At 34.8% G+C, this 27,635-nt stretch overlaps 2 protein-coding genes and 1 pseudogene across 2 annotated transcripts; all 3 read left to right on the top strand.

Annotated features, from left to right (window-relative positions):
* Positions 1-2,248, top strand: LOC143599685 (uncharacterized; annotated as a pseudogene).
* An 8,603-nt stretch (positions 2,249-10,851) lies between these two features.
* On the top strand, positions 10,852-12,009 carry LOC143599688 (putative 6-phosphogluconolactonase 4, chloroplastic). The gene is made up of 3 exons (XM_077077589.1): positions 10,852-11,011; positions 11,108-11,243; positions 11,408-12,009. Exons 1-3 carry the CDS (start codon positions 10,860-10,862, stop codon positions 11,873-11,875), a joined length of 756 nt encoding a protein of 251 aa, XP_076933704.1. The 5' UTR covers positions 10,852-10,859; the 3' UTR covers positions 11,876-12,009.
* Positions 12,010-24,392: 12,383 nt separating this feature from the next.
* LOC143599687 (putative 6-phosphogluconolactonase 4, chloroplastic) lies at positions 24,393-26,928 on the top strand. Its single transcript, XM_077077588.1, has 3 exons — positions 24,393-24,587; positions 26,012-26,147; positions 26,292-26,928. The coding sequence occupies exons 1-3, from the start codon at positions 24,436-24,438 to the stop codon at positions 26,760-26,762; spliced, it is 759 nt and encodes a 252-aa protein (XP_076933703.1). The 5' UTR covers positions 24,393-24,435; the 3' UTR covers positions 26,763-26,928.
* The last annotated feature ends 707 nt before the right edge of the window (positions 26,929-27,635 follow it).

Genomic DNA, 27,635 nt, shown 5'->3' with positions numbered 1-27,635 from the left:
ATTTGAATGACCTTCCGTGGGATCCTTCGGAAAGGAAACCAATTTCATCTTATCATCCAAGTCAAAAAGATGAAATTAGACGAACTTATTTGCTTAGAGGTCTATGTCAACCAACAGAGCATGAGTTTCCACAAACAGATTTTAGTGATAAAGCAAGACGTTTTAATAAGGATTGGTACACACAAGAGCATGGAAATTGGTTGGAATATAGTGTCAAAACGGATAAAGTGTATTGCTTATATTGTTACTTGTTTAAGGAAATTGGACACAATGATGCTTTTGTGAGTGAAGGGGTACGGTGTTGGCATAGAATCTCAAGATTTACAACTCATGCTGGTAAAATCAATAGTATACATGACAAAGCGCGTAAAAGAGGGGAAGACTTACTTAACCAAGCTCAATCTGTACATGTGGCACTTGATAAAAAAAACTGATAAAAACAAAAGGGAATATAAGATGCGGGTAAGTGCTTCGATTTTAGCCACATATGGATTGTTTAATGGTGCTTTATCTTTTCGTGGTCATGATGAGTCCGAAACATCTCTTTATAGAGGGAATTTCTTAGAGCTTTTAAAATTATTTGGAGTAATAAATGAAGAAATTGGTAAAGTTATATTAAGCAATGCTCCGAAGAATAACCAAATGACGGCTCCATCAATTCAAAAAGAGATTTGTAATTGTTTTGCGGCAGAAGTATTAAAGAAGATATTTGATGAACTTGGTGATGATGTCTTTTCCATATTAGTTGATGAATCGAGGGATGTTTCTAAAAAGGAACAAATGGTTGTGGTATTGAGATATGTTGATAAATTTGGATTTGTGAAAGAGCGATTTGTTGGCCTTGTTCATGTAATGGAAACAACCACGTTATCTCTTAAGAAGGCCATTGATGAATTATTTGCTTATTACAATTTGAGTTTGGGTAGGATTAGAGGCCAATGATATATATGATGGTGCAAGTAACATGTCCGGTGAGTTTAATGGTTTGAAAGCGTTAATATTGAAAGAAAATTCATCCGCATATTATGTTTATTGTTTTTCTCACCAACTTCAACTTGTTGTTGTGGCTCTTGCAAACAAACATCATGAAATTTTTAAATTTTTCATTGAAGTATCAAGTTTATTAAATGTTGTTGGTGCATATTGCAAGCGGGTAGATTTGATAAGAGAAAGTCAAAGAGAAAGATTGGGATTGAATCCGGAAGTTGAAACGGGAAGTGGACAAAATCAAGAACTGTCACTTGCAAGAGCCGGAGATACACGTTGGAGTTCTCACGAAAAAACGATGACCCGTTTGGTTTCTTTATATCCTAGTGTTATTGATGTGCTTGAATATATAGAAAATTCGGGAGATCTTGATGCTCACAAAAGTCAAGCAAGTGGACTTCAATTATACATGAGAACATATACTTTTGTGTTTTATCTACATTTGATGAAGCACATTTTGGGTGTTACTAGCACATTGTGTGAAGCACTTCCAAGAAAAGATCAAGATATATTGAATGCGGTTAAGCTAGTCAAAACTACTAAATAAGAATTACAAACCTATCGACTTGAAGGTTTTGACTCACTTTTAATAGATGTCACATCCTTTTGTGAAAAGTATGATATTGAAATGGTTAACATGGAAGCCGTTTATGTTGACCCGAAAAATCGAAGAAAGAAGACCGGCATCACTAATCGTCAACATTATGTGGTCAACAATTTTAACACGGTACTCGACATGCAAATTCAAGAGCTTGGTAACCGTTTTAACGAGGTAACCACTAACTTGCTTATTTATATAAGTTCTTTGAGCCCGTGTCTTAATTTTGTAGCCTTTGATAAACTAAATTTACTAAATTTGGCTGAGATGTATCCATGTGATTTTAATTTTGATGAAAAAGAAAAGCTTTTCTATCAACTCGGCAACTACATTTCTAATGTGAAAGAAGATACACGGTTTGACGACTTGAATGGGGTAAGTGAGCTTGCCAAAAGGATGGTGGAAACAAGAAAACCCATTGATTTCCCGTTGGTCTATCGTTTAATCAAGTTATCATTAGTTTTACCGGTTACAACGGCGAGTGTTGAAAGCAGTTTTTCTTCAATGAAGCATTTGAAGACGGAATTACGTAATAGGATGGGTGATAGATTCTTGAACGATGCTTGCATTTGTTACATTGAAAGAGAATTCCTCCAACAAGTTTCGATTGAAGATGTAATGCAACATTTCCAAAAGATGAAAACTCGTAGAGAACAACTATAAGTAAGTTTTTTTTATTTGTTTTAAAAGACAATCGTATCTTTATTATGTATGTTATCCTTTTTATGATGATGTTTGTTTTTTGTTAATTTATCGTATTTATGTTATGTAATGAACCTTACGGCCTTACCCGACCCGAATCGTTGAACCGACCTAAACCTTTGAATCGACCCGAAATTTTTATGGCCGGTCATATAAAAATTAGAGCATTTAAAAACAGTTAACCCATTGGAAAAAATCTTGGATCCACCACTAATATGATTTATATATCATCAAATTTTATGTTTAAGCTTATTTTACCTAAGGACACTTTAACATGTGAAAAGAAAAATAGCAAAAAAAAAATACATAAATTAAGTGGTGTAAATGAAAATGATGGCTCACAAGCTATGCCAAAGTAGCAAACGGTTCTGAACTACCCACTTATGGACCGAATAAAGTAAATAGACTGTCATCGGTCCTTGGTATACATCAATTATGATTTTTAGTTATTTTCGGATTTCAAGAGAGCGCGGTCCTGAACCGAAGAAAAATGTTTGCAACATGTACAAGTAGAATATGATTTTCAAAGACCGAATATTGACTTCATGGAATGTAATGAGTCATGACATGACCCTAAACTTTATTAACCTAGACGAGACCAATCCCCATCGAAGATCTAGGTAATTAAATTATCGGTTTCATCCCCATCGAAGATCTAGGTAATTAAATTGATAGGTTTCATCGTGAATTTTTTTATTGACGAATAAATCATATGGTCATTCAATTTATATTGGTTATTGTGTTATAATTGTATATGGTGTGAATGTGTTGCAAGTTTTGTTGCTATTGTTAAATATCCATTGCGGGCCACTATTAGGCAATATGTAGTGGGCGAATTGGGGCGTGAACACCGCCCCCTTGGGCGATTTTTTGGGCGAATTGTAGTGGGGGAGAGGTATCTTCCGTCTGTATGTATATTATATATATATATATATATATATATAGAGAGAGAGAGAGAGAGAGAGAAAATGGTTCAAATAAAAAATAATTGTTTTGTGAGAAGTGTGAGAAGACTTCAAAATAAAGTTTACCATCTGAATATAATATTATACCATGTAAATAGGAAACTATACAACTTTTAAAAACTACCTATCTTAACCACTAGATCCTAGATCCAATGGTGTACATCTATTCTTATGCTTCTCACGAAACTATTGTTTTTTTACGTTAACCCTACCCTATATATATATAACCCTACCCTATATATATATATATATATATATATATATATATATATATATATATATATATATATGAGGCTACAACACCCCAAAAACACAAACCTCCCTTTGCTGATTGGACGCCACATTGCGTAAAACGCCCAATTTTATAGCATCTCCACTACACATAGCCTTATCCAAACCTTAAATAGCTATCTGATCTATTAAAGCCCAATGATTAATGTCTGTGTTGGCCCACTATTGCAGTCAAAGAGTAAAATCAGCCCACCAATATGTATTGATGTGGATAGAGGTACAAAACTGGTTTTTCCCAAACCGAACCGGTTTGGTCAAAACCGGTTCGGTGTATAAAACGGTATAGAAGCAAGAGAGGCCGACATGATCCAGGTCGGTTTGGTCCGGTGTTGAACCGGTTTTACCAGGTTTTCCTCAAACCGGTTTGGTTGTCCAAAAGGGGGAACCGATACCAAAACCGACAGTTTGGGTCAGTTCATAACCGATTTGGGTGAAATCGGTTTTTTGTACACCTCTGGATGTAAATATGCTAGTTCTTATATCAACAAAATAACATAACATTTTTTACCATTTCAATCTAACAAGACAACTTCAATATGACTTGATCTTATTAATGCATTTTATTTTTAGTGTAACTTTAATTTATATTTTTGTTAGGTTGGATGGATCAAATTCAAGTTTGACAATTTGATAGGACTTGATAACATCTTAGGTCTGTTTGTCTGTATCACGTAACCACTAACCATTTTTGGATACTTGGATGATAAAGTGTAACTTCAAAGTTTTATATCCTACTGTATATTAAAACAATTGAGTTTGTTGCCACATGCCCCTTTCCTATTAGTCTATTTACTATGTTTCCAATTTTTTGGCAGAATCTTACATTTTTTGCATCTTCTATCAATGTCGAATTTCAACCGAATTGGGTTTACCAGGTATATTATGTTTATCTAATCGATATCATCTTCCGTTCTCATTGATTTTTGGTGTATCTAATTGATTTTCAGTATACTGCTTTTCGAGACGTCTCGCATCCTAGCAAGTAAAAACCCATATGTTATTTCAAATGTAGCAGGTTTTTTTTAATGCAATTGAGTTTTCGTGTGTTTAGGTTTTGACATCAATTGGTTAAGCCATATGGCAATGATAAGGTAATTGTTTAATTTATTGAATATGAAAATGGAAGTTACCACATATAATACTAAGATAATTGTTTTATATTTGAAATTGAAATTCAATTCAGATTGCAAGTTCAGTACCATCAAGTGTGCTTCTAGCACCACCCGCTACCATGGAATGCATTAATTTTGTTGGAATTGCTGTTGGGAAACTAAAATTTTGAGATGATGCTAAGCGGGTATGCTTTCATATGCTTATAATTCATATTCTTTTCAATTCTTTAAATTTTTTAATAATTGTGGTAATGGTTTTCTACTAGCTTATTAGGTGATGGGAGTACTTATGAGTTATGTCAATGCAGAAATCTCTAAACCTTTAAAAGGAAACAATAAGATTCTTCCAAAGTCAAAAGTTTTTTTAGGTGATGAGAGTACTTGTGGTTCTGGTTCCTTTTGTTGGCACCACTCATAACCTTCTAGAGGAAACAGTAACATTCTTTCAAAGTTAGTATTTTTAGGCTTACACTGCAAGATGAAAGGTAATAAAGTCACATGATCATTTACATATACTTTTCATGCAAAGTTTTGGTTCATGTATATTTATGTTTGCTCAATTATAATGTTTTTGTTTTACAGATTCTTCAGTATTTCAATAACCTTTGGTGATAAAGGTTCATTCAACTCTATTTTGACTTTGGAAAGTCAAACACCTTATATCTGGTGCTTATCACAATGAATATTGGACACGTTTTTTTATTATCTTTCATGCAATAGATCTGACCATACTAATTATTTTGTAAATTATCTCAGATTTGGAGCAAAAAAATACACTATAATTTGCCCACAAAGTCAAAACTTGTGCAATTCCTTTTTGTAATTAAGTTGACGTTGACAGACGCCCAAATTTACAAGCGTGTGTAGGAAATTTTTGACACATGTTGCCATAAGAAAATGGTAACGGGTAAGCAGTGACAAATGCTAGGAAGGATTGCCAAGATTGTCTAGGAAATATGGGATGCAACCGGATCATGTGATATTTTAGCGAATGTTGAGGCTAACAATGGCAAAAGGCTATATAGAATTGTTCATCCACAGGTACATAATTGCTTGACTATATCTAAAATGTTGTATCATTTTTGCCAGGAGTCATCTTTGACTGGTAGAGTCTTAACATGATTTTGTTTATGTAATAAAACTAATACTTATATGTGTATTTTCTTTTGTTTTGTTTATACTTTAATTTAATTAGCTATTTAATATAATTTGATTTAACACATTTCCAATTTATTAGCTTATTAATTCAATTTAATTTATTGCTACCAAATTTTCAAATGAGTTTGTTAATTCTTCTTGGTCAAAATTTTTTATGTTAACTTAGTAATTCAAATTTTGAAAGTTACATTATCATTTATTATGTTGACTTAGTAATTCAAATTTTGAAAATTAAATTATCATATTACTATCTGGATAACAAGGTAACTGATTATCATCATAAATATTAGTAATTTAATTTAACACAATCACATTTTATTAGCATTTTAATTTTATTTATGTTTCCTATTTTTGAGTTGAGTTTCATATTTTTCTTAATCATAATTTATTATGTTGATTAGTAATTAAATTATTGAAAGCTTGAAATTATTTACTTCCTAAATTTGAGTCATATGTCTAATGACATGAAATTCCAAACATTAATGTAGTGTAAATTATTTTCACAAACATTTTTTTTCTTTGTTTTTAAAAGTCAAATGACATAGTTTAGTTTTGAGTCATCACCGATGTATATGCGGCCCGACCCTCTGATTCTTATTTTCTTTGACTGGTTGGGATTGGCGAATATTTTTACGCGAGCTATGTAGATTAAATGTAGTAGTTGGAAGATATAAATACGTTGGAAATGATTGTTGATAAGTTCAGTGGAAGTTCCATAGTAAATAATATATATCCAATAAATAGGTCAAACATTGATGTCAAAGTCAAACTTTGTTACTTTGCAATTTATTTAAAACAAATGGTCTACTATATCTACTCTAACAATATGAAACTTTGCAATTCATGGTGATATCATGTATTCCTCACTTACAGTAACTCAAAAGATATAACTGTCTTTTTTTAGTTTTATTACAAGTTACTTTTCTATTTTCGGTAGTTTAGTTTTATAAACTAATAACTAAATATGATATGAGTCGAGATTGTTTTAAAAGGCTTTTAGATTTAATAAGAGTTAGCTTGTCAAATTGTGTTTTAAGTTTCAGGTAAACCAAATAGATAAAAAAATATTGATTACGAACTTTTCAGTTTTTTTTCCGAATAACATACAAAGTTAATTTATGAATTTCGACTATTAAGATTTTCTGCAATTTTATAGGGTTCACTATTACAACTAAAGAACAATGGTGCAATTTTCATTTGTGTTAATGATCTAGTTTTCATGAACTGTTCCCTAAATATTTTGTATTGCATGTTTTTTTATGTATATTTTTTTCTCTTAATATTTCAAGATGTGCTTTTTGAAGGGTATTTTGGGCATATTGAATTATTTTGTGTAAATGACCACAATTCATGTTTTCAAAAATTACAAATTTAGAAGAGTTACAAAAATTTTGAAGCCATATTTAAGCTCTACAGGTTAGTTTTATGGTTTTACCCTAATGTCAAAAGTTTTGATCTTTTTATTCTTGTCATTTTAATTTGTATTTTTATTAATAAAACTTTTGACATTAGGTTAGTTTTTAGTTTTATGGTTTTACCCTTTGTTACCATGACCTTTGTTACAAATATTTTTTCTAATTCTTTTTTTATTCTTATCATTTAATATGGATTTTGTATGTGTCAAATGTATAAGTGTGGGTAATTCTTGGGGTTTGTGTTTATTGGATTGGTAATTTCAGGTGGTCAAACTTAGTCAAAACTATAGTCATGATAACAAAGGTCAAAAGTTTTGATCTTTTTGTGTTTTCATCACTGTAGATTTTAGAATGGGTGCAAATTATAAAAGACTATTATTGTGTTTTATTATAGTAATTTTTTACCATAGATTAGTAAAACTACATCAAGGGTATTTTAGACAAATCATCGATGTCGACGTTAATGCCGCACATAGAACTTGTATACCTGTATGGCCATATCAAACTAATAGTTGAGTTTAAAGATTGTCATCTGTTAATTGCCTTTTGACACCATGATAATGAACTTTTGACAATTCTCACTTGTTTGACTGAACAAATTCATTTGCAAAATGGTTAGAAGTTGTCTTCTTTTTATTCTTTTATGTATTCATCGGTTTTTGTATAATGTATATTGGCAGGTACGCTACTCATATATGTAATTGCATTAAAATTGATATGGTTAATGTTGTTGTAGAGTCAACGGTGACCGTACATTAACCGCATGTGATCACTGCCAGGTCGGTATTCCCGCTCACCATGTCGTAACCAATCTCCGTCTTCCCGGTGCGATAGATCACGGTCCCACGATTGTGAGTACTTACCTTCTCCCAAGAGAAAGCATCACTTGAGGACCTGAGATATGTGTTTTAAAGATCCTATATTTTTTGTTTGGATGTAAATAGGAATATTGAGTTTTTTAGTATTTATAATTTTCACTTATTTGGTTTATTTAACCAAGAGGGAAATGGTATAGTATAGAAAGGCCGTATACGCCTCCCTTGGCCAGAGAGGGGTCAATGAGCCATAGTCAAAGTCCCGTCAAAGACATGTGTTCCCCACCCAATAATGACTTGAGGAGCTCAAGCCAAAGCCCTAAAGAGCGAAGCTACCACCAATAGGTCAAAGCTCACGTACAGACAGAATCCGAAGCGTTGTTCCTCATGACTACCCGAGAGGCAAGCCATATAGGGATGTTTAGGTTAGCCCCTGAGTCGACACCCGAGTGACGAAAAGGGTGTTTTATTTTTAGATTTTGCATGTTTTTGGCTTTTGTTCTCGTGTTGGTAGTTGTTTTGGTACTTTTTAACCCTAATTTATTATGGGTGGGCAACTGTTAATGTTTTTGACTTTGTATTAGTATCTTTTTTGGAGTTTGATTTGTGTTTCATCTTGAAATTATGTAGATGCCATAATAAGTTTTCCAAGCACCTCGATCCTACTTTGATACAACAAAATTCTCTTTTCTATGTAAGTGATTGCTATCAATCTTTTATTATTACAAAAGGCAATGTAACAAGAAATTAAATGCAAACAAGGTGCACTTTGTTATTTAAAACTTTTAAATTATCTTTATATAATCAAGTAGTATTTGGTGTTAGAAACTCAAATTGATATATTAAAACGTAACATTTAAAAGAAATTGATATTGTTAGATATTTTTATATCTTATGGGAGGTCAAGAATGTTGTATTTTTGGTTATAAAATTTATTCATATAATATTATGAGGAATAAATAACAAACATATATAAAATTTATTAAACTAATATTAATCCTTAAACCATTGTGCAAAATGTCAATAATCTCATCCATGCACACATTAATAAATTTGGGAAACTAAACACAAATAAAAGATCTTTATATTCATTAATTACAAATAAAATATTATATGTACAAAAGAGATGGGATGGTCGTGGTGATAAGTGGAGAAGACGGTATTCCAAAGCTACTGAAGATTTCTAGGATGTTTAATTCTTGAGGAGACTACAATATCATTGGATTTGATGATATAACAAATCTTAAAGCAATATTGTATTAGAGATCTGTATAAATTGCGATGAGTTTAGTTATGTAATTAATAATAATTCAAAAAATAAATAAATAATTCTGCATAGAAATAAATAATTCTGTATTCAAATGTATAATCATATATGTTTAGCTGACGAATTACTAATTTCCACCCGTATAGTACACGGGTTAATAACCTAGTTACTAATATTGTTAAACCGACAACAATTCTCCCACGATATACTTTTATAGGTAAACATTTAATTAAAAATATGTAAATAACATAAATGCTAATTTATTGGCTTATTAATACCTTCTTTAAATGCTTCAAGAAACCAAAGACCTTTTAATGGCACTAGACACCCTTTTAAAATAAATGAGAGACTAATTAACGTATTAGAAAAAGTCGAAATCAAACACTCCACGTTTTTTTCTATAAAATGCTTCAAAATTTTGATATAATTTATTATTATTGAAGCATTAACACAAACGTTTGAACATCCAAAATATGATGGCTAAATACAACAAACACGGCACCAATGCTCATCCTTGTCCGGATTTTGCCCATCTCACAGACAAACACGACTCAAAAAACACTAAAAACTAAAAAGATGCATTGTCTTCTCTATACTGTTCCGTAACACGTTTTGTTATTTTTATATCTATAAAAGAAAACAAAAAAAAACAATGATGTTTGTTAAGTCTTATTGTTTTGGGCTGCAATTGAGGCTTCAAAAGCTAATGTGGCCCCGTTTTAACGTCTGACACACTGCGCCTGAGCGTTAAAACCCCGAGCGGTAAGAGAGGGACTTCAACACATTAGCGGGTGGCAAAAGAGAAAAAGGTGATAATTGTGGGACGCAGCAGGGGTTTAACGTAGTAACAAAACTTTAAACAACAACACAATATTAAAGGGATAAGAGCTTCAACATATATAACTGACGTTTTAGTTTTAGTTCTAAAATCCACAACACCTATCCTAATTTTTAGTTTTAGTTCTAAACCCCACAATAGCTATCCATTCTAATTTTAACATAACTTGATGTTTTGGATTTAGCTCTAAAACCCCACCACAACCTTTATTCTAATTACATTGCCATACTTGTACTTGTCAATAAATGATTATTGATCAACATACAAGCTGTAATGAATAACGTATAACTAACTTTAATAATGGTTTACTAGTAAAAATTTAACCATGCATAAATTTATCCTATGGCTCATTCGATGACACAAATCTTGATATGCACTACGGTTTAACAGTATTATGTTTTTATTGAATAGCATATATTTGTTTCTTAGGTATTAAAAATAATATGTTGAATATAATGTACTAAAAACATAATCAATAAATAGTTTAGTTGGAACTATTAACATCAAAAGTACCACCCATTAAAACTTATATGTACAAACTATAATAGAGAGATTTATAATATAGAGAAAAAAAATATAGTAGTAGAATAGATCCGATAAATATAATGACTAGTCAAAAATGTCTCTCTCTTGAACTCTTGCTATAAATAGTGGTAGATGTATGTCAAAGTTGTCAACTCAATTCCATATAATTTGATTGATTGATAAATAATGGCACCACCAACTATTCAGAAATTCGAATATGAGGAACAAGTCGCAGTCGCTCTTGCAATTTATATCCTCCATCTTTCCGCTAAATACATTGCCGCTAACGGTACTTTCTCTGTTGCACTCTCTGGTGGTTCTTTGATTGATACACTCAGGTAATATTTAAATTTTTACTCGCTTGATATTTAATTGTTAGATGAAAGTAGAAATATTGCAATCCTTGTTGATGAATTTGATTTTAACTTTGATAGGAAATTAACGGAGCCTCCTTACGTTAATTCCATCGAGTGGTCAAAGTGGTTGATTTTCTTCATTGATGAACGAGTTGTTCCTCTCGATCATCCAGATTCCAACTACAAACTCGCTTATGACGGGTTTCTTAGTAAGGTTATTTCATATTCAACTTTCATGATTAAACATTGAAAGCCATGCTATCATTGTCTTGACATTTTATCATTATTTGAAGTTGTTTTAGTAACACTCCAAACAGTCCTAGTCAATATGTACAATTGTTAACAAAAAGGTTACTTATTATCATATATGATTGTTAGGTACCAATACCCGAATCTAACATCTACCCGATCAAAGAAAACTTGTCACCTGAGGAAGCAGCAGAGGAATACGAGCAACGACTAAAACATTTGGTAGCAAACAATACACTAAAAATATCACCAACCACGGGGTTTGCTAAAATCGATCTAATGTTAGTTGGAATGGGTCCAGAAGGCCATGTTGCATCACTCTTTTGTTGGCATTTCCAACGGTTTGAGAAGAAAAAATGGGTGACTTTCATAACGGATTCACCAAAACCACCACCTCATAGGATCACTTTCACTTTCCCGTTGATAAACTCAGCATCCGAGATTGCAAATGTGGTGACGGGACAAGATGCAGCCGACGCAATTAAGGTGGCGTTGGGTAAACATGCAAATGATTATTACCCTTTGCCCGTGCAAAAGGTTTCGCCAGAAGGTGAGCTCACATGGTTCTTGGATAAGGATGCTACTTCAGAGCTTTAAGTAAACTACTACATGTGATAACTAATAACATTATGTTTTCTTTCGGTATGAATAAACTATGTAAAGATTTGTAATAAAACTCGAAGCTTTTGAGGTTTTCTTTGTTTACTCTATAGATGTGTGACTAAAATTTCATATATGGGTGTTTGGGATTCCTTATTTTACCTCCTCACAACTTTTTGTCTAAATAAGTCAGAATTTACATAAGCAATCCATAACAACTTATTAACTTTTTAAAAAGTTAATAGTTTATAAGTTGGTGAAATTAAACAATCTTGAACACCCCGACAGTGGTTCGTTTCTGCATTCTAAAAAAGATTGTACAAATGTATAAAGTATGTATATGAAATGGTTATGCTTCACTTCTATAGAGGTAAATATTCATCTGAAATAGACATTGTCGTTTAAATATATTTAAAAATGTGATTATTCTTATAAATGAACAGTTTTAAGAACCATAACGACAAATTATCATACCGAAAGCGAAATCTAAAACTGGAACTTAATTTCGCTTTTTGGGAGAGTTAGGTTTTGAAACCAAATTTGATAATAGATCCGTGTTTATAAAAGGACTTGTACAAATCGGTGTACTTTTCTTTTACTGTTTTCAATATTAAATTTTCAAAGTTAAGTAACTTATTCAAGAAATCTATTAAGATACTTCAAAATAAAAAAGGTAGGCTAACTCAAATTGTATATGATGTTACATAAAGCATATGAAAACGAAAAAAAGTCTATAATTACAACTTTAAAATTCAAACTTTGGAACCAAAGTTGTTAAAAATAGAAATCACCAAGAGATTACACAAAGTCGCCTTACAAAGATTTAATGTGTAAATACTTGGCTTATCTTTTAACTTATGCTTATCATCTTATGACTTAATCTTAAAACAATTTATTTTTACTTCATATTAAACTACAGATTTTGTGTTATGCAATGAAGATCATATTGGCATCTTGTGCTTTGACTTTACTTTTATATTTTAAACACAAACACTAACGTGTATAATCCTACTTTTAAATCTACGTCACTGTCTACTACGAGCCTTGAGACTCCAACCTTAACCTTAAAGAGATGGGCACCATTTAGCCCTCTTTGATACCACTAGGCTTCAAGGTTTGGCGTTCGACTGTATGCGTTTCTTGGTTAATTAAAATGGTTTGAAACTTGATGCATTCTAATTTTGGTTATCTTTTAGAACTTGGCACGTATAGATGGTAGTGAGAGATTATATTTTGTAAACATGTGTTAATTTACATTGTTGGTATTCAAACCAAAACCCCAGTACTTAAAATGCAATTTTTATTATGTTGGTTATATTTCTAGAAAAAAAAACATTATTCTTTATCCAAAACCCCAAATATATAACCAAACTAACACCCCCTTGATACCATGATATCCATTTAAGTATAAATGGTATAACCTTGGAATTTTATTGATATATTTTATAATAGTTACATGAGCTATATATAATAGTGTTTTGAATGAAAATCGGCTAAGGATAATATATCCAAATCTGTCAAGTGAGGTATAGTGCTAACACGATATCAATGAACGTATAATCGAAATCTTGATGAACACAAGGATTTGATCACGAGGGAAAAAACCCTTAATTACGATAATCTTTACTTCGGTCAAAAACTAACAAGGTAATCTTTGGTCGAATTGCTTCGGTCAAGGATTAACAAGGTAATCTTTGGTCGGATGGTACGTAATTATAGTAATCTCCGGCACAAAAAACCCCCGGACGGTGAAAACTATCACCGTCAAGTTTGTTAAGGGTAAAAGGTGATTACAAGTGTTGTGGAGTTGATGATCAACTAATGCTATGTGAGTACAAAATATCTTAACAACTAGAATATGTGGGATTGTGTGTGTTCTATGTTGATCTCGACTCCGTATATAAAGAAAAAATTAATGCAACAAACTAACTACCATTCCTATAATCTCGCTAGTCTTCCACTCTCTTCCAACGTGCTAATTGACCACGTGCCACAGAAATCCGATAGCGAGATAAGCGGGAGAACAAGTCCAATAGCCGTTGTTGATATTTAAACATCAATCTTCACATGAAATCATCCATAACTAGCTACGTTAATAAGGATCCTAGATCCATATTCTAGCTGGAGTATACTCCATGAGGATAATTGATGTCAGCACGTCATAAAATTGTCATACCTGTCTAACACATCACCATACTAAACGCAATCATTAGTAAAATAATACCGAGGATCGTTGATCCTTTATAACCTAAAACGTATCTCAATGATATTCCATCCATAAGATAGTTAAGCATTAAGGATCCTCAGCATAAAATTCATGCCCTAACAATTGTCCCCAAAATGGCGGGTGACAGTGGAATACAGCTGTCATTTTGAAATTCAAAATTACTGCAAAAACTGATAGATGGGACGGTTTTGCCAGAATTATTTACCATTTATGTTAGTGCACAAAAATTTGACACTGTGGATATGTTATCCTGGCATATGTTTTGGATCAGTTATCCTTAACGTGTGTTCCAGATCCCGTCAGGATCAAGGATCCACAGTACTTATTATTTACTAACGGTTGCTCTCATGTGTAATCTAATATTTAGCAGGTATAACGATTAGAAGACTCAGTCTATCTACTAACTTGTAGTCAAGAAGATATTTACGTATCTGAATCAATTATCCTTCTTAAGAGTTCCAGAGCTATGTTAGGATCTGGGATCCTCGATATTTGGTGCTATTAACAGTTATTTCTTATATGAAGGCTGATATTTATCAAGTGTAACGGCTCCAAGACCTGGTCTACCTTCTATTTCGCAGCCTGAGTGATGGAGCACGTGGTCAAAGTGGTTGTTACGTTTACATTGAAAATAAATGCGGATTTTTAGGAAAATTAGTTAATAGCATTTATTATTAATAACTCCATTGAGTTCTTATCTATTATATATAATTGAGATTATGATCAGATATAGGACACATTGTATACACACACACCTGAGTATTCTCTCTATCACAGCTCACACACTTAAAATTATTGTACCACTGATCATAATCTCCACACTTGTAACCACCTTTTTATTATCAATATACTTGACGGTGATAGTTTTCACCGTCCGAGGGTTTTTTGTGCCGGAGACCACGATAATCACATACTCATCGACCAAAGGTTACCTTTTTGATCTTTGACCGAAAAGAATCGACCAACGATTACTTAGTTAATCCTTGACCGAGGAAGTTCGACCAGAGATTACCTTGATAAGTTTTGACCGAAGTAAGACTACCTCACATTTACGAATTTGGATACTGGATCCTTAGCAGATTTTTATCCAAAACAATTTGGCGCCCACCGTGGGGCAATTGGTGCTATAATCAAGATTATTTTCTATCAATTTTCAACTTTTCATACCCATATCACCATCAATGGCCTCTCAATCAACCTCCGCTTCATCAACCATGTCATCCTCGGTTTCTCTCTCATCAAGAACTTTGCCTCCGATGCCTCCTCCAATTACGGGAACACCAAGGACCACCGCGGCTGGAAACAAGACACAAATTCCAGTCTTCCAGAGCTCAAAAACCACTGCTGCCACTTCGGTGGTCAAATCTAACAACGATGTTTCTACAATGTTTTCACAGGTTAAGGTATACATGGAGCAGCAGAACAAAACCAACCAAAGGATCCTACATGAAATTGAAGATCTCAAGAAAAGAAAGAGGCCAGCGGAGGATCAGACTCTCTTGATGCCTAGGGTGCTGGATTTCACTACTCCAGGATCCATGGCTCAACAAACTTAAGGATCCTCGTTCTTATAGCCAGGATCATCTATCCTTCAACAGGGTTCCATGGGTCAACAAACTCAAGGATCCTCGTTCTTTCATCCAGGATCATCTATCCTTTAACGGGGGTCCATGGGTCAACAAACTCAAGGATCCTCGTTCTTTCAGCCAGGATCATCTATCCTTCAACAGGGGTCCGTGGGTCAACAAACTCAAGGATCCTCGTTCTTTCAGCCAGGATCATTTATCCTTCAACAGGGGTCCGTGGGTCAACAAACTCAAGGATCCTCGTTCCTTCAACAAGGATCTTCCATCCTCCAACCAGGATCCTCTGGGTTGTATCCTCAAGGATCCTTCAGCTCCCAACCTCAAGGATCCTTCGGGCAGAATCAAGGATCCTCAGGAATTCACCGTCAAAGGTCTTCAGAGGTCCATGAAGGGGACATCATCCCCATGCAGACCATTGCCTCTAGTGGACCTGCTACTGTAGAGGATGCCTCTTATCTTAACTACACTTTTGGGATGCCAACGTTCAACCAACCAAGAGGTAACGCCTATAATCACATATCCTCAGACACTAACCTTGGCTCTATGCAGGATACAGGTATCAATCAGGCTATGGCTAGGGAACTTCAGAAGCTTAAGGATATGATATCCAGCGTGCCAGGAGTGGTCTATCCGATTCCTGAAATACCAGAATGGAGCCATAAGTTGTCCAGATTTGCTCCACTGATATGCGATGCGGAGATCCCAAAACGCTTTCAAACACCCAACATGAAGGTATATGATGGGACCACTGATCCGGAAGAGCACATGGCTCAGTATAGGGAAAGGATGGAGATCAATCCAATTCCTGAAAGACTCAAGGAAGCTTGTCTATGCAAGGGTTTCGAATCCACACTAACAAGATCTGCACTTACATGGCTGCTAAGTCTTCCTCCTTATTCTGTTACATATTTTTCACATTTAGTTAACTTGTTTAACAACCAGTTTTCTTGTAGTAGGAAATTTGAAAAGTTAACTAGTGATTTATATAGAGTTGTCCAACCTTATGGTGAATCCTTAAGGGATTTTGTTACAAGGTTTGGCAGGGAAGCCCTAGAAATACCTAATCTTGATATGGCTACGGCTGTTGAAGCATTCAAGATGGGACTTCAAAGGGGCTCCCCATTTTATGATGATCTTGTGATGACTCCTTGCAGGACCTTAGATGAAGTCAGGAACATGGCGTTAAGATTTATCCGACTAGAAGATGATAAAAGGATCCAGGATCGTCTTGAGGGGGGGGGGCAAACAAAACAAGAATCCCCCGATAAGAATAAAGGATCCTCATACAGGAACAACAATTCGAAGCCGTACACCAAGTTCAACAATCAAAACGTACGAACAGTCGCAGAAGGAGATGACGATGAAGACTATCCTTGCATCTCTGACTATTGTTTCTATGTGGACACTCATGGCTTGATCTGTGCCATGAAGGACCTAGGGGAAAAAGCAAAGTGGCCCCAAAAAACGAGAAGACAACCGCGTTCAAGGACAAGTCTAAGTGGTGTGCTTTTCACGAAGATTTTGGCCACGTGACAGACGAGTGCATCAGCTTAAGAAGGGAAATTGGATACCTCTTGAGCAAGGGTCACTTTAAATAACTCTTGGGAAGGAAGAAATCCAAGATCCAGGATCCTGATGACCTTCCACAGAAAGCGACGCCACCACCACAAGATGCTCATGTAATCAACTTCGTCGCCATAAGTCAAAATGAACCAAATCTAAAACATTTAAAGCTCGTTTCTCATTTATATCGAAAGACAAACGATGTTGTTTAGAAACTTGACAAGAAGAGCAAACACCCGGATTAGGTAATATCGAAGTTACAGACAAACAACCATTTTTATTTAAAAAGGAAATAACATCATAATTAGTATGGCCTAAACGATTGTGCCATAACTCAAAAGATGCGTGGAGCTTAGAAGTGGTGACTACATGCGCTTGAAAAGAAGAACTTACGATATAAAGGTCATCCTCACATCTACCGCTGCCCAAGATTTTCCCGGTTAGACAATCCTGGAGCTGAAAAAATGACGAGAAAATAAAACATCAATAGGATAGTCATCAGTAAGTTTGCTAACCGAGAGTAGGTTTTTAGACAAATGAGGAATGACAAGAATATTTTTAAAGGAATATTTGAAATAGTTTTATTTCCAATATGAGAGACCGAGAGGGTATTACCATTACCAAATGCAACCTTGCTTTGACCCGTGTAGGGTTGAGCATGATCTAGATGGTGGGTGGAAGGAGCCATGTGAGCGGTAGCCCCTGAATCAACGCACCAATCTGGCAATTGATCATTAACATTGCACATAGAGTGGAAAGCTTGTGCAAGATTTGCATTGGTATGAGGAGCAGTGTGTTGTTGAAAAGTGTTTAGGTGAGGACATGAGGAGGCATAGTGACCATTAGTTCGACACAACTGACAATGAGGAGAGCGTTCAAGATTTGCATTAGTATAGTGAGCAACTTGTTGTAGAAAATTTTCTAGTTGGGGACACGAGGAGACATAGTGACCTCGGTTCGGCAAAGCTGGCACTGAGGAGGGCGCCTACCGCGGCCTCCCGAGAAAGTACGCCCACCCCGTCCTCGACCACTAGATGGGGAACCGTTGCTACGAGAAGAATGCTGCTGCGCATTAAAGGCAACATTAGGCGTGGAAGTACCATGTAACGAAACGAGAAAAAGCTCATGGCTCTCGGCTCGGGAAAGCAGATCCCGAAATGGAGGTAGAGGATAAACAGCTCGTTGGGCAGTAGAGAATCCTTCAAAGGCAGGCCCGAGGCCACAAAGAAACCAATGGGACTTGTCAGACTCGGTAGCCGGTTCAGCAATGGTTGCAAGTTGGTCACAAAAAGATTTAAATTTCTTCCCATCATCTGAAACGGAGAGGGTACCTTTCTTTAATTGACGCAAAGCATCTCGAAGATTTTGAGCACGTTCAATTGAATGAAAACTGTAGGCACGCTCAAGAGTTGTCCAGAGATCACGGGCAATGGTGACCCCGATTACCTCTGCCATGGCTTCCTCGGTTAAAGAAGATTGGAGAAGAAGTAAGATACATTGATCTTCTTCAATCCAAGTGGCATAAGCAGGGCTTGGGCATGTTTTCCCATCAGTGGTGATATCCGGTGAGGGTAAGGGAGATGTGCCATCAATATGGCCGACAAGTTTTTGGTGAGAGAGAAGGGGATAAGCTTGGTTTTTTCATTGCAAATAATTGGTGGAGGAGAGCTTAATAGTAAGCATATGAAGGAGGGTGGTCATGGATAGAGTTGTTTCAGGGGTTGAAAATGCCATAGGAGATGGTAGAAGAGGGGTAGGGAGAGCGGCGGTGGGGAGAAATAACAATAGGGTTAGGACCGTATTATTTGGCTGATACCATATAAAAGGTATAACCTTGGATTATATTGATATATTTTACAATAGTTACATGAGCAATATATAATAGTACAAGAAGCATATTACAGAAAGTGTATCAATATAATAAATCATACAATCAACATAAAATAAAGTGAGATATGGGAAATCATCCCATATCGTTGACATTAAGTAGTCCCATTTTATTAACTAATCATAAGTCTCTAGATTTCGTCAAATTTTATGTTTAAGCTCATTTTACCTAAGGACACTTTAACATGTGAAACGAAAAATAGCAAAAAATACACAAATTTGGTGGTGTGAATAAAATGATGGCTCAAAAGCCATGCCCAAGTAGCAAATGGTTCTGAACTACCCACTTATAGACGGAATAAAGTAAATAGGCTGTCATCCGTCCTTGGTTTACATCAATTATGATTTTCAGTTATTTTTGGTTTTCAAGAGAGCGCGGTCCTGAACCGAAGAAAACTGTTTGCAACATGTACCAATAGAATATGTTTTTAAAGACCTAGTATAGTTGACTTCATGGAATGTAATGAGTCATACTATGACCCTAAAATTTATTAACCTAGGCGAGCCTAATCCCCATAGAAAACCCAGGTAATCAAATTATCGGCTTCAACGTCAGTCTTTTTATTGATGAATAAATCATATCGTCATTCAATTTATACTGGTTATTGTGTTTATAATTGTATATGATGTGAATGTGTTGCAAGCTTTGTTGTTTATTACGGATGGATCCAAATCAACTTGAGAATGTATCTAATTATCTATTATTAGAGGTGCATAAATCGGGTTTTTCAAATACCCGTTTACGGGTACGGAACCTAGTTCGTATATGACCGGGTACTGAAATATCGGGTGCTGGCAATACCCGGGTCGGGTTCGGTTATTACCTCTAAAAACCATACCCTATGTGTTGGGTTCGGATCGAGTATAGAACCTTATAAAACTGGGTATTTGAATACCTTATTTCCGGGTATTGAGAAAACCCTATTTTTGGATTCTTTTTTTTGGGTTTTTTCCGAGTATAGATTTGATTTTTTAAGGGGTTATACTTTTCAGGGGTTTTTGGGAAAATTCGGGTATAGATTAGGTATTTGAAAAACCCGGTTTCGAATATTGGAAAAACCGGTTCCGGGTACGGAAGCGGTTCTAGTTTTCGGGTATTACCGGGTACAAATCGGGTCGGTTCGGATACGGGTTCCGATACCGAAATACATACCCTATTCATACCTTACGCGTAGGGTATGGATAGAGCCACTATTGCAGCCCTATTGCAGCCCACTATAATCCAATCCATAAATAGCTATCCAATCATTGAAGCCCAATGCTTAATGTCTGTGTTGGCCCACTACTGCAGTCTACGAGTAAAAGCAGCCCACCAGAAGTCCAGAATCAATGATCGATGTATATATGCTAATAGAGGTGCACAAAAAACCCGTACTCGGAACCGGACCCGAAAAACATACCCGGAACCGGTTTTTTTAATTCCCGGTATTCTATACCCTAAACCAGAACCGACCCTACCCGTAGGGTATAGATAGGGTATGCATTTTCAGCTCAATACTCGTACCCGGAACCGTACCCGATTTATACCCGTAAATACCCGAAACCGGTCATACCCTATACCCATACCCGGTTATACTCGATACCCGATACCAATTTTCTAATACCCGAAATAATACATGAGTTTTTATGGTATATTTTTATGTTTACTTCACAACTTTTATATTTAAGTTTTTAAAAAATACATATTATTAAGTAATGATTTGTACTTAAGTGGATTTACGGTTTTTGTAATTTAGTTTAAATTTTTATAAATTACAAAGCAAATTTAAATTTTAAACAAACTTAAAAATGTAGACAAAAATTATAAATTCAAAACCCGGTATTAATACCCGGTCGTACCTGGACACATACCCGGTTCCAATACCCGAACCCGATCATACCCTACCCGGGTACATAGGGTTGAGTTTTTCTCCCCAATACCCTATCCGAACCCTACCCGATTTATCTCAATACCCGATTTTCCAATACCCGATCATACCCGTACCCGGTTTATACCCGAACCCAGGTATTAGAAAAAACCCGATTTGTATACATCTGTATGCTAGTTCTTACATCAGTAAAATTACATTGAACTTTTTTTTGCCATTTCAATCTAACAAGACAGCTTTCGATATGACTTGAACTTATTAATGCATTTTATTAGCATAACTATTATTTATATTTTTGTTAGGTAGAATGGATCAAATTCAAGTCTTACAATTTGAATTTGACATGACTTTATAACATCTTAGGTCTAAGTGTATCGCGTAAACACTAACCAGTTTTGGGTATTCAGAAAGTAAAGTTTGACTTTAAAATTTTATAATACTACTATCGTTAAACCAACAATTCTCCCACAACAAACTTTTATGAGTAAACAAATAATTAAAAATACATAAATAACTTAAATGTTAATTTAATAGCTTATTAGACCATGTGTAGTCATAAAGCTCCACATCCAGGGGTTATGCGTCACGTGGCGTCCAGTCAGAGTTATGGTTTGTACAAAAACAGGCTGTAGTCATAACTCTTCACATTCAGGGGTTATGCGCCACGTGGCGCCCAGTCATTATTAATTTTATTTGTTTTTTTAAATAATAATTCATTTAAATAATTAAATATATAATTAAAACACTACATTAAAATTAAAAAATACATTAAACGGATGTAATAATCTCATATTATTATTATTTTTACGATGAATATTTGATATAGTTATGATATTAGTAACATAAACATAAGCATAAACCAAGTTTTTTTTTACCAAAGGGGTTTGGGTAAAAAGTGTTTACCAATATGGAGATTTTGAAACTTATTTACCTATAAATGGTGTGGGGTTAAAATTGCAATAAAAAATATATTATGGGTTTAAAATTACAATAACAAAATGGTGTGGGTTATAAATTAAAATAAAAATATATAATACACCACTCCTCATCTCGTCTTCTTCAATTCGCCGGCCACCACCACCATTTTTCCGGCGATCCCGTTACCACCCACCACCACCACCATTTTTCTCCTTCTTCTACGATCTGTAACTCACCCACCACCACCATAACAACAAGACCCACCCACCCAACGGCTATTTTTTTTATTTGTGTGCCAACCCCCGCGTTTTGTATACAACGCAGTCAAAAATCAATTTCATATAACGCAGGGGGGGCGGTGTACCCCCGCATTTTCATCCTCAATGTTAGTGGCAACGTTGCCACTACGGGTGGTCTTAATACCTACTTTAAATGCTTCAAGAAACCAAAGACCTTTTTACATGATTTATAAATGGCACTAGACACCCTTTTACAACAAATAAGAAAAACTAATCAACGTATTAGAAAAAGTCGAAAACAAACACTCCACCTTTTTTTTTCTATAAAGTTTCTTTCATTAAGCCCATTATTAATATCTAAGATATTTTCACAAAAACTCACATTCTTCATCGTTTAACAAAAGAAAGTAAAAAATACATGTCCAACAAAACATGAGTAATCACATAATTCAAACATAAATTATGACTTGTAAATCGTTTGAAAACATGATTAGATTTAGTTTATTTTGATTTGACTCACTCAACTTGACTCATATACGTTTTGAGTGGAGTTCGCGCGAGCTAATGATAGGTAGCTGCTAGTTTACTGATTTATAAGATAGCCTGCTCATCAGCTTATATGATATTATAGATGTATTATAATTGTATAAATACAAATATATAGTATACTAAATCATAAAAAGGAAAAACGAATCAACTCAATGAAGCATGAGCTGGCTCGAGTCAAATACAAATATGAGATGAGTTTTTAGGTTAAGTTGTCCATTAACTAGTCAGCTGTAATTTTATTGACTCGAATTCAAGAACGGGTCAACGTTTTTCAGTTTTACAAAACACGAAACAAGTTTGTAATGATTAATAAGAAACTAAAAGTTTATATTGTAAAGATGAGAATATTAACTACAAATCAATATTTCATGGGTAATTCAATTCATCACCAAGGCACCAATTATTGATAAGCATTCAAGATTCTAAGTTAGGGGTCATAACTAAAACCAATACAAAAGCTAAAGATACTATTGGTGAAATTACATCCTAGAACTAAAGTCGATGCTTTAAAAGCATATATAAAAAGGTAGAGTTAAAAGGTATATGAGTTCCCATTTCTAATCACCTCACTAGAATAATGTAAACTATAAATGTTTTCTAAATATATAAAACTAATACTTTCCAAGTAGTAAAATAATACACGAAAATAAATGGTTCAATGAAGAACACGAAAAAAATACTACAAATAAAGAATATGCCTTCAAAAAAACACGAAAATAAATACTCAACAAAAATTTAACATATAACAAACAAATTAGTTAAAAGTTGATCAAGTAATTTTTAAGTCATTTATTATATTATATGCACATATAAATAAAACTTTCGATATAACTTATTTTTATTGAATTATTAACACTTATGTTCGAACATCCAAATATCATAGCTAAAAATGACAACCACATTACCAACGCTCATATTTGTCTCGATTTTGCTCTCTCTCACAGGCAAAAACGACTTAGAAAACACTGAAACAAAAACACTCTCTTCTTTCCCAATCCCGTAACGCACTTTAAATCATTTTTATATTTATACAAAAACACCACCTAATATTAGAGTTTTCTTTACTTTTTTTATTGAACAATAAATACACATTTATTCTTAGCAGGCACTTTCAGTAAATTTTCATCTCCAAAGACTCGGACCCCTGATATCTAAAAAAAAGCCCTTTTGAAAACCCTCCAAGACGACCCTATCAAAGTAGCGATTGGAAAAAAAACGAAAATAAAAACTTGTGTTTTTTAAGTATAAAAGAGAAAAAAATAAAGAAGAAACAATCATGTTGTTTTGTTAAGACTAGGTGTTTTGGGTTACAAATGGGGTTTTAAACCCTTATGTGGCTTGGTTTTTACGTCCGGTACACCAGGCCAGGACGTTAAAGCCCGAGCGTTAAGGGAGAAGCTTCAGCACATTAACGGGTGGTAAACATTGGCTTGCCTATATACAGAGTAGGGGGAGGGGGGTCGGTTGTCCCCTGTGAAAAAAGTTATTAGTAGTATCTATGTGTTAAAATCTCGACCGATCCTTGTTAAAATTTGATGTCGGTCCCTGTAAATGGCACGAATGATTATTGCTCAAGTAACAAGTTGCAATGCAAAAGTGTGAAATGTTAATGCATTATTGCTCAAGTTACAAGTTGCAATGCATAAGATACAACCTACATTCTACAAATATCTACCATTTGTCACAACCTCTGAATCTTCTTCTCCTCACTAATAAAAAAATGGCACAACCGATTATTCACAAACTGGAAGCCGAATCACACGTGGCGGATGCTCTTGCATCCTACATCGCCGATCTGTCGGTCAAATTCATCGCCGCTAATGGTTCGTTTTCCGTCGTGCTTTCCGGCGGCAGTTTAATCGACACTCTCAGGTACCCTTTAAACCCATATGATTTAAATTTTGAAAAAATTAATCTGTTAAATGTTTGATTAGTGATTGTATGTTGAATAAGTTAGTGGTAATTGTTGATATCATGTTTTCGGGTACGATCGGGTGAGCGGTTTCGGGTCGGGTGGAATCGGGTTTTGGAACATAATGGGTTTCGGGTCTGAATGGGTTGATTAAAAAGAGAGTTACTTTGGTTCGTGTCGGAACTGGTCGGGTCGGAGCGGGTTTTGGGTTTGGGACGGGTTTTGGGTCAGAGCGGTTTCGGGTTGGTGGGTTTGGGTCGAAACGGGTTTCTAGCCCGAATGGGGTTTGGAACTAGGGGTGTGCAAGAAACCGAAAAAACCGATCCGAAACCAAAAAAACCGAAAAATTCAAACCGAAAAAACCGAACTGAAACAAAAGCCGACGGTATGGTTTTATGTTTTTGTAAAAACCGCACTAACAGTTCGGTGTTGGTTTTGCATGTAAAAAAACACGAAGAACCGAACCGAATTCCTAAATTTTTGTTTTTTTTTTATATTTTATATCAAGTAATTTATAAGAATTTAATAATTATGTAACTCCAATATTTTTGATCAGATGTATAACAATCTATTATTTTACAATTAACAAAGTTATTTACACCTAAATTTATTATTTTTTGCCAACTTTTTTATTGGCCTAATTATTTTCAAGCTCAAATCGCAAAAACCAAAAAAAACGAAACCGAACCGAAACCTAAACCGAAACCGAAAAAACGAAGCCAAGCGGTTTCAAAAACTCCAAAAACCGAAATTTTGGTTTTCGGTTTGGTTTTAGCCAAAAACCGCACCGAACCACACCACGCACACCCCTATTTGGAACAAAATGGGTTACTGATTGATTAAAAAGAGAGTTACTTTGGTTCGTGTCCGGACGGGTTAGGATCGGTACGGCTTTTGGGTCGGGACGGGTTTTTGGGTGAGTATGGGTTTTGGGTCGAAACGGGTTTCTAATCGGAATGGGTTTCGGGTTGGAACTGGTCGATTAAAAAGAGAGTTTGGTTCATGTCCGAACAGGTTCGATTCGGAACAGTTTTGGGTCAGGACAGGTTTCGAGTCGAAACGGTTTCGGATGAAAACGGGTTTTGGAACAGAACATTTTTCGGGCTTAGCAGAAAAACCCAAGGAATCAAATTTCGTTTGCTAACACTTTTATTACTAACTAAATGTTGAAAAACTAGTGATAATTGTTGATATCATGTTTGATTTGAAGAATTTGAGTTTAGTTTTTAATAAATTAACCGCTTGTGGCAATGAATTTAGCTGAAAATCCCTAGGATTCAAATCGCTTTGTCAACTTGTTAATTACTGATCGAATGTTGAAAAACTAGTGATGGTTCGCTGATATCATGTTTGATTTGATGAATTTGAGTTCATGTTTCGATAGGAAACTAGTGGAACCTCCGTACATTAACTCGATTGATTGGTCGAAATGGTTGATCTTCTTCTTGGATGAGCGTGTCGTTCCTCACGATCATCTGGATTCGAATTGCAAGCTTGCTACTGATGGATTTCTCTGTAAGGTAATTTCTATGTTTTATTTTACTCTGTTTATTAGGTCTTGTTATTCTGTTAAATTCTTAAATTAGGTTTATATATATATAATTATGATTATGTAAATTGTTTATTAAAATTTTTAGATTAATGATATGTCACTATGATGTTAGGTACCGATACCCAAATCTAACATATACCCCATCAAAGAAAAACTATCACCCGAAGAAGCCGCAAACGAATACGAGCAACGCCTTAAGGATTTGGTATCAAAAGGCACCCTAAAAACCTCACCAAAAACCGGCTTTGCTAAATTTGACCTAATGTTAATCGGAATGGGTCCCGATGGCCACGTTGCATCACTTTTCTGCTGGCATTTTCAACGATTCGAGAAGACCAAATGGGTGACTTTCATAACCCATTCACCAAAACCACCACCTCCTAGAATCACTTTCACTTTCCCTTTGATCAACTCGGCGTCCGAGATTGCAATGGTGGTGACGGGAGAAGATGCAGCAGATGCGATTAAGGTGGCGTTGGGGAAAAATGCTTCGGTTGGTTACCCGTTGCCTGTTCAGAAGGTGAAACCCGAAGGGAATCTTACGTGGTTCTTGGATAGCGCGGCTACTTCTGAGCTTGATTGAAACATGCATTAGGTGCATGATGTTATGTTTACTATGGTTTAATAAGGATAGGTGTGTTGTAACACAAGACACAACCTTTGTTTGGTTTAGGTATTGTAATGCTTCTGGATTTCTATGTTAAGTAAACTTATGTTAGCTTTCTTGGTTTAAATAAATTGATTGATTAGGTGACCTTGGTTACTTATCTATCATGTAAAGTAAAAAAAACACTGTCTAGTAAAATACAATTAGATGGTCATTTTATTATTTAATATCCAATCGGAATATATAAATGACCTTAATGAAAGAATTTCTATGTCTGTAAGGCCGTAAACGAGCCAAACGTTCAATAAATAGTTTGTGAACCATCCAATGGGAAGTTTGATTATGTTCGTTCGTTTACTAAATGAACGAACATGAACAAGAAATTTTGTTCGATTAGTTAAGCAGATGAACATGAACAAAGCCCTCATTTGTTCATTTGGGTTCGTGAATGTGCTTACGAACGTTCGTTCTTGTTCATTTGTATATTTGTAGATTTATTTATTTTATCTAAACATTTTATATTCTTTAATTTATTACCTCTAACATAAAATAGAAATCATGTTCTCACATTGTTTTTGCATTTTTCTCATTTCATTTCTCATTATTCACATTGGTAAATGCATTGATCTTAATCTCTAGGCTCTGTCGTTTTTTATTTGTGTTCGTAAACACGTTCATTTCCTTAATAAACGAACACAAACGTAAAATCTCGCTCGTTCGTTAAGTGTTCGCGAACATATTATTTTCTTCACAAACGAACATGAACAAAGTATTGTCCATGTTCGTTCAGTTGTTCGCAGCCATATATGTTAGGTAAATATATGTGTAGTTTTGTTATTAAATCCGGTT

This window comes from Bidens hawaiensis, unplaced genomic scaffold, assembly GCF_021521415.1.
Source record: "Bidens hawaiensis isolate Kalapana, Puna unplaced genomic scaffold, B.hawaiensis_p1.1 tig00052512_1, whole genome shotgun sequence".
Taxonomy (NCBI): Eukaryota; Viridiplantae; Streptophyta; class Magnoliopsida; order Asterales; family Asteraceae; genus Bidens; species Bidens hawaiensis.
Note: the sequence above shows the minus strand (reverse complement) of the source record. Positions and strands in the feature narration are given on the sequence as shown.